General features: G+C 46.1%; 1 protein-coding gene across 1 annotated transcript; it reads right to left on the bottom strand.

Annotated features, from left to right (window-relative positions):
• Window position 1: 1 nt before the first annotated feature.
• Window positions 2–1160, bottom strand: MSMP (microseminoprotein, prostate associated; the record flags this gene model as incomplete). Its single annotated transcript, XM_081065645.1, has 3 exons — window positions 888–1160; window positions 560–668; window positions 2–182 (listed from the first exon to the last, which is right to left on the bottom strand). Exons 1-3 carry the CDS (start codon window positions 1015–1017, stop codon window positions 2–4), a joined length of 420 nt encoding a protein of 139 aa, XP_080921771.1. The 5' UTR covers window positions 1018–1160.
• Between the last annotated feature and the right edge of the window lie 7704 nt (window positions 1161–8864).

Raw genomic sequence — 8864 nt, forward strand, 5'->3', positions numbered from 1 at the left:
TTTAGCTGGAGTGGGGAGCAGGAGCCCCAGGAACAGGGGTGTTAGCTGAGCCCCACTCTGGGTCAGGCCCTCCCCCTTTGCAGGGCAGCTGAGGGTCAGATTTTTGCACCAGGGAGAATTGGCAAGTTCCTGCCTCCTGTCGTACCTCACACTCAGCGGGGAAATCGATGGGATGCTGGGACCTGAGGAACCAAAGAATGGGGAAGAGGTCAGCACAGTGAAGGGCCACAGCGATCTTCCTCACACCCCCATCCCAGAGTCCCTCCCATGTCTTTCCTTAGTTTCCCCTGGTCCACCAGCTAAGTTCTCACCTACCAGATGTGGGTTTGTCGTTGCACAGCAGGAGTATTTTCCCTCTGGATCTACCCCTTGCTCCCTCACTTTGTGGTCTGAAGCCTTACTCTCTCACACGCTTGTTGGTACCTTCAGGTTCAGCCAGCCTTACTGTTCATTCTGTTCATCCTGTTCATTCTCACATGACAGCAATCTAGTCTTACCCTGGCCATCTCTCAGTCACTCATGTCAGAGCCATTCTCTCTGGCCACCTTTGGTCACTCACGTGTCACAGCAGCCCACACCGACAGGATGCAGACAGGTGCAATGGAAACAGTCCTTGCGGAGCCAAGACTCACCCAGGGTAAAATATTTCCCATCATAGTGGCAGGGAGCTAGGGAAGAACAGGAAATGTTAGTGTGTGGGGAAGTGGTGGTGGCAGACGGAATCACTCTGGAGTAGGAGAGAGTAAGTGCTCGCTACCCCTATATTTAGTCTCTCCTGTTTCCGAGCTGGAGGGAATCTGGGTATTCTGACAGAGGATCATCTCTAAGCCACCCTCCTCCCAGTGCCCTCTGCTCCTGTCGTTTCCTAACGCCTTATCCAGCTTTACCTTGAGCTTGGAAGTAGCACTTGCTGTGGACTCCTGGGTGCTGGAGAAGCAGAGAGATCAGCAAGCAGATGATCCCCCAGCCTCCCAGGATCCCCTTAGTCTGTCCACCCCAGAGCATCCTTAGGGCCATTCCTGCTGTACAGCCCTTTCGGACACTTCTTGGCTTCTGTTCAGGCTACTGTGGTCTTGTCTCCTTGGCTTTTCTTTGTTTCTCTCTTTGAGTCTTACTTTCTGTCTTTTCCCCTGGGCTCCTGTCTCACACCATCTCCGTGCCCTCTGCTCTCACAGTCTTGGAGATGTTTATAAAGTGAGGACCCTGGCCCCCTGCTGAGTAGAGCTGGAAAAGCTGTAACTCTGTTTCCTGAGGTGAGGGCATGAAAACAAGAGGTCTAGCTTTAACAAGCTGTGAGAGCTGATTCATGCCCCCGCATAGCTAGGGGGAGGGAGGTGGCCATGGAAGGGGCACTGCACTGGGCACTTCCCCAGCAAGGAGGTGGGGGGAGTGAGGGTCCCCAGGTGGTCCCCAGATCTCTTCCTGACCTGGAGAGCATTCCACCATCTCCCCCCACCTCCCTGCCCCACAACACCACACATACACACACACACTCTCCAGGGGTGGCTATGCTGGGATCCCTGCCTGGACCGGAGGGAGGCATTTCCTGGGGATGGCTAATCCTGTGACCCAGCCAAACCGAGGAGCTGCAGTAGGGTGCGCCGGCCAGAGGCTACAGGAGAGTGAACAGGCACCTGGAGTGGAGAATGTTTCTCTCAGACCCCAGGGCAGGGTCTCCCTGAAATATCCTGGAAACATGGATGCCCCTCAGAGGTTGGAGGGGGTCTCTTTTCCACAGGACTTCCAGAGATGGGCTGTCCATTGTTCATCACCCCTAAACAGAGCAGGTACAGGATCTCCCTTTATCTGGGGATGGTTCTTTCAAAGAGGAACATCTTGTATAACGCCCTAGTGGTATGAGTCAGTCCAGTTTCCCAGAGGTACCCCATATGTTATGGAATGGGGATTTAGGGATTTATTCTCTGACATCCTCTTTTGGGTTTCCTGCAGATTCTGGAGACCCTCTAGATGGGTGATTAAGAGCATAGGTTGTAGAGTCAGACTACTTGGATTCAAATTCTGATTCCACTTAAGAGCCCTGTGACTTTAGGCAAGTTACTTCATCTCTCTACACCTGTTTCCTTATCTATAAATTGGGATAGTAATACTAACTCATAGGGTTGTTAAGGATTAAATGAGAATGCTTGTAATGCTCTTAGCTCTGTCCCTTGCACACAGCCCTCAGAAAATCCTGGCTACTACTGTGGCTGGTGCTACAGCTTAGAGACATAATAGGTAGACATACTTTTAATGCCATTGAGCAGCTTTGTGCACAGCTGAAGGCCTCTGTTGAGTGTTGCTCTTTCTAAGCATAGACTTCTGCCCCTTTGACACTCATTCTCCATGTCATTCCAGCCACCTACTTCAAAAACTCCCTCCAGGGTTTGCTTTTGCTCCTGGTATGCTTGAAAGTCTGTGTCTGGTTTGAGAAACTTGCTGATAAAACCTACAGCACACTACCTTCACTTCTACCCTGGGAAGAGGTATCATTTTCTTCTCTTCTAGCTTACTTTAGGATTCCTTTTTCTTATGGATTCTCATCCATTTATTCCCTTCCCCACTGATGCAAACTCTCAAATTCTCCTTTCTGACTAATGCTGACCATCTCTTGGGTACTAATGGCCGGGCCCCTGGCCAAACTGGATTTCTTTCATTTTTCCACACTCCAGAGACCCCTGTTCCAAGTATTCCCGTCCTATCCACAGGGCCAATCACTTTGGCATTTATTCTGTTTTTCCTTCTAAGTCTCCAGTCCCATTTACTCTAAGACTACCACTCCCATCACCCAGTGGATCAGATACTACTTCTGGCTGACTTGTGGAGGGCTACCCTGCCTCCCACCTATTCACCACCCAGAAATAACTCATCAGTCCTCCTCAACCTCCCTATCTGTTCTCTTCCAAGAAAACAGCTTAAGTGGATGGAGATGCAGACCATTCCACACATTTACCCTAGTCAAGTCTGATACCCTTTCCATTTCAGAGGAATGCCAAGAGATAGAAAACTCACCATTGAAGCAGGGTGCCCTGATGTAGGCTGCTCTCTGTGTGGGAGGCAGGGTGCCCTGATGTGGGCTGGTCTGCGGGAGGCATGGCCTGGGACTGCTTTCTTGGCTGGAACAGGTGGATTAGAAGGCCTGTCTAGCACAAGGGTCCAGAAGTCTTGACCATGGTCAGTAGCTATTCTGCCACCTTTCTCAGGAAGGAACACTAGCTGACACCCTAGAAATCTGGACCATAGACTACCTTCTGCTCCTGCAACCTGGAACCAACCCAATAGGGGGCAGACATAGTGGGGGGCTAGGGAGCATGAAGGTGGTGGTGCTGATGCTGGAAAGCAAAGGGGCCCAGTGGGGATTGGTGTGAGGTAATGGGGACCGGTAGTGAGAGCTGTAGGTAATGAAGATGAGGTAGCCGGACACAGACAGGAGAAAGGGGCTTCTGGAAAGAAAGGTTGGGGCTGAGCCAGGATCCCTTTCCCAGAAGTTGGGGAGCAGCGAGGAGGTATTGTTTGAACCCACTTGCATGCCTGTTGGCGTGCACGCACTCCTGTGTGTGCCTGTGTAGCTTCTTGGGGGTGGAGGCCACACTTCTGGTTGGTGTGTGTGCGTATGCACGCATGTGTGTAGGGGGTGTCAATGGTTAGGGCTCAACTCGGTGATTCCTGCGGCCGTTGGAGATGCCAGTTGTGGGGGGCGTAGCGGTTGGCGCGCGGGTGAGAGGGGGCGGTTGGCGCACGCTGCCTGCGCGGGGACAGAAAACATCCGCCGGAGGCCCGGCCGGGCTGCGCTCCAGCAGTGCCGGCGGGCAGGTGCGCGCGGTGAGGAAGTGAGCGCATTCCGGCCCCCCAGCCGCTGGCCCTCCGGTGAGTCACCGCTGACCCCCGCCGCCTTGGCCGGATAGGAGAGATTGCTGCAGTGGGGAGATTTGGGGGACCGCAGCCTCCGGAGGGTCGTGGAAGCACCTGAGAAAGTTGAGGGGGGAGGGGACCCTTTTTGGTGCAGGTCCTGGTTTCACCCCACCTGGGAAACACGTAGTAGACGTGAATGCAGGGCTTGTGACTGAATGGGGGCAGGTGGGAGCGAGCCCCTGGGAGAACATTATGGAACAGGGAGAAGGCCCCAAGTATTCTGTTTGGGGAGGGAAACTCGTGTGGAGAGGGAATGGGGCCTGGGCAAAATGGAGAGTCGGCGAGGCCCAGAAAGGGCCCAGAGGGAGGCGTGCGGGCTGTGGGGCCAGAGCAATGGGACTAAGGGGCTGCAGGCCGGGTACGCACCAGCGCAGACCTCGGCCAGCAAAGGTAGGTGGAGACTGCCTCCTCAGGTAGGAAGGTGGGGATGACCAACCCCCAGAGATAAGGTCTGTCCAGAGGCCGGTGCGCTTTAGGGAGAGTGGGAGTTAGGGTTATTTGGTTACAGTTGTGATTAGATCATTAAAGGCTTTGAATGCCTGGATGAGGAATTGGGGTTTGGCCTTCCAGGTAGAATCTATGGTCCCTGAGCAGGAAGAGCAGTGAGTGGCTTCAAGGCAAGGTTATCTGTGTCTAGCATTACGGCTTGCCATTCAGTCTGCCAAGAAGCGAGACGTTGATCTGTTATTTTTATAGTCATTTAAAATTGCATGACTACATTTATCAAACAATTTAATTGTGTTGAACTTTTAAAAAGAGAAAAGTTGAAAAATCTGATTCAATATTTGATTTAAAACCCAAAGTGAGGCTATCAAGAATAGTTAAATGGCGTTTAGTCTTTTCCTTTGTCTTGCTTTTGTGCTATATTTTCCTCACTGACTTGACTGAATTCTCTGTTGTCAATGCCTCCCTTCTTCTGTGTCAGTAGCATAGCACACCTGGTTTCCCTCTCCTACATCTTACGGTCTTTGTTTTTAACCTTAATTTTTTTTCTGTGCAGCCCTTTAACCTGCACTATGTATCCTGAACCAATTAAAAGGTTTCTTGGGAAGGGGGCACTGAGCTACAGTATACAGAGATAGGTAACTCAGTTTTACCATAGATGTTACGTTACTTACTGTCTTCTGTGGACATGTATGTAGCTATAAAATTTCTGTATGTATGTGGCTGATAGAAACAGAAAGCTAAAGCTGTTTTATTCGGGATGGTACTTCTAATGGTATTTGGTACTTGTCTCAGAAACTCTGTCATGATCTTTATAATTTACGTTATCTTGGGCCAAAGGCAACTACAAGGATTAAGATGGATTAAATAAATTTTAAAGATCCTTAAACTCTGCAGTCAGTCGCCTTTGGCCCCAAACAAGAAAATCTGGGTCAGTTAATTAAAAATAAAAAAATTCCTACTTTGGGCCCTGTTGCTTTCTCCTGTGCTGTTTCAGCCCAGCCCTACCTTACTGCCAGTGGCCTTTGCCTTCATTCCTTCTTTGCTCTGCTGGGCATCTTTAGAGGAAAACTTCACACCAACTTCCTCTACTATAAATTCTCCCTCCCCTCAACTCTACACTTCTGTTTGCCAACATACACCAATGCTTCTTCATTGATTTTTTTTTTTTTTTTTTTAAGCCCACAGCCCTTTCTGGCTCTTTTCCATCTTTAACACTCCCTTGTTGAAATCTTCTCCTTTTCCTCTTTTCTCTCTGGGAAGACCTCAGATTTTTAAAAGGTTAGGCTTTATTTATTCTGCATGATCCATTTCTGTCTTCTTTCCTCTTCTCTCACCTTTTTCTCATTCTGTACTCTGTAAACTCTATTATGCTTGCTATCATCAAAACTTTGGTCTTCTGTTTGTTATTAAACATTCTTTCTGTAGATACAGCAAAAGATAATTAGGTTTCCATTACTTTTCCTACACGAAAAAAAGTTTTGAAATTCACATTTGCTTGAGTCTCTTCTTCCTACATTCTGTGTCCAGATACATGACATGTCCATTATTATAAAGTCCATCGAGTGACCATTTAAGCTCAGTATTGGGCTAGGCACTGTATAATGAATTTCATAATCCTAGGGTCAGATTCCTAAATGCTTGCCAACAATTGATGTTGTCATGTGTGTGCATGAATGTTCTCATGTACATGCACACAAACTAACATGCACTGATAGTAGAACCATAAGTCAATATATGAATATGAATATATGTATATTTAGTATATTACGTTATAATCAAGCCAAATATATTTTGGGGTGGAAGATGAGGGTGCGTTAAATTCACAGTGAGGATAGACATTTTAAGAGACAGCATTCTTTGGCATTTTGTATTCAGATTGGAGAAGGATGAGGGGAGAGTCACTCCTGTGAAGATGAAGAGATTTCTTAAAGGAGGCTGAGTTTCTGAGGCTGAGAGAGATGACCTGTAAGCCTGTGGTGAATGGCAGCGGAGGGGAGGAGGGGCCAGAGTTTCAAGAACGTATGATTGCCAGCTATATCCAAACAGGCCAATATTCTCTCTTGCAAAGAATATAAAGGATTCTCTGGTTGTAGTACTGATTTCAACTATACAAGTAGTCAAGTTTCTATTGATAATCCATATAGAAGTTTTCCTACGCCATCTCTGTATCACTAGAACCATTCTCACCAAATTTTTCTTTATTTTTTTTTTCTGCTTACAAATCATTGCATTCACAAGGGCCCTTATTACCAGTAATCAAGTCCCTTAGTTTTGACTAAATTCCCTACTTACTTTCTTGCTTTTATTTTTCCTACCTGTTCCCATAATCTACTATGGCAGTAGTCGTGACTTTTAAAATTCCATTTATAAGATTCTCACTTTTATCTTGTTTGCAAATTGCTCTTAAAATTGTAGACGCAAAACTAGATACGCAGAAGGCATCTAATTCTTATCTCTGAAAGATGATCAAGTAGGTCTTTGCTTGTCTGTCTCTAAATGGAATGGGTCACTTCCTCCTGCAGTGCCTGCCTTCTACTGTTATCTAGCTTTAGTTCTAAAGAGCTCTGAAGCTGACATCTTTCTTGCTATAACAGCTCATATTTTCCCTTACTTTTGTTCTTTGAAACAATATGGAAGAAGTCTACTTCTTTTTCAAATGTGGCAGCTCTTTACAGAATTGAAAAGGGTTTGTCTTTTGTTGGCTTATTTGTCTATCCTCTCTTCTCTCCAGCATTCCAGCACTGTCCAATAGAACTTTCCGTAGCGATGGAATTGAGAACTACTGTTCTAGAATATTGGCTTTCTGAAATTGATTGCTGGTTATACTTTTTCTCCCCAACTGATTTGTTTGCTTAGCCTGGGCTTTCAAAAGTGTGGTCTTTGTCTTACTTGGTAGGAGTTCCTTTTTATTGCAAGTTCCTGAGCTCATCCTAGACCTAATGAATCAGAAACGCTGGAAGTAGAATCTGGAAATCCAATTTTTACCAGATACTACCCCTGCCCTCTCCCCAAACAGGTAATTCTTATGCCCTAGTCTTGACCCTCCTGTGGCATAACTGCTGCATTACCCACATTTTTTTCCTGCAAGTCTTCCTGGTGCTCCAGCTTTGCTTCCGCTCTTGGCCCCAAGATGCCAACACAAATAGGGAGGCCTCAGGTTACCAGGACAACGAGAGCACAGGAAACCATAAAGGCCCAGCGCTCCCACAGGCATTACAGACTGTGGCTGTGCTGGCTTGCTTTCTCCTTAGGGACTCAGTCATACTTTCTACTCCCATCTTCAAACTACCCAGACTGACAGATATCTAGGCCCAAGCCACAGACCCTGAATTTAATGCAATGTAGAATGAGTAGGATGAAGAATGGTGAAGGAAGCTTTCTTACATTGATATTCTGGAACACTTTTGTGATACTTGAATTTTGTACTGGTGAGAATTATATTTCCCTAAGAGTTGATGAGATTATGAACTTTAGAGTCATTTATACTTGCTTCATTGGATCTTGAGTTTTGGATCTCTCTGGATCCCTGGCTGGATGTTTTCACAATTTGCTTTAGATCAAAAGATGTAGCAGTCTACTTCTGATACAGGGAGCAGCTAATGTTTAGCAAGAAAAGAATAGTTACCATTCATGAATTTTGTTTCTATTTATACTTCATTATGAAGCTAGTCATTTGTCTTAAGGAAGATCATCAGGTTTGATTAAGTCTTTAAAACCATGAATACATGAAAATCTACTTGCACTTAGATGCTGAGAAAATGTTGAATTGAACCAAAACGAGCAGCCCACCTCCATGGAATATTTCATGGCCAGAGAGAGAATAAAGCGTGGTAAGGCAGTCCTCATAGCTCTGAAGGACTGTCCTGTGGAAGAGGGGTTAGATTTATTTGGTTTAGTTCCAGAAGGTCGAATATGGAACTTTATTTCAGATGACAGTGATAGGGGACAGATTTTGGCTTAAGGAAGAACATTTGACTAGAGGATCCCAAATTGAAATGAGCTGAATTGTTAGGTAGTGAGTTATTTGTGACTAAATTGTGTATATAAATGTTAGATTACTATTTGTACAATGTTTGGATGAGATTTTGGACATTAAATTGGGTTTGGCCTATAAAGAGAAACAGGCAAATTTATCGGAAGTCAGTTCACCCTTTCTATTACGTGACTCTGTGGCAATTATGAAAAGTCATTACTATTTTCCTAGGTACCTCTGCCAAGTTAACCCCCTAGAGTCACTGAATATTAGAGTTGGTAGTAGAGTCTTTAGAGATTTCTCAAATGTTCCCTAGTCCTCTGGAGATTCCTCAAGAATGCCTCAGAGGTGGCTGACAGAGGTGAAATGAAGGCTAGCTGGGGCTGTGAGCCCTTTATCCATGCTTCAGCCAGAAAAATATTGCCTTTTTTTTTCCAGAAAAAAAGGGTTCTGCTGAAAAAGTCTTAGAGCCCCTAATATTCTAACTTCTTCATTTTATTGATAGGGAAACTGATGTATGGAGCAGGGAAATGTC

Source organism: Rhinolophus hipposideros (genome assembly GCF_964194185.1).
Source record: "Rhinolophus hipposideros genome assembly, chromosome: 11".
Lineage (NCBI taxonomy): Eukaryota > Metazoa > Chordata > Mammalia > Chiroptera > Rhinolophidae > Rhinolophus > Rhinolophus hipposideros.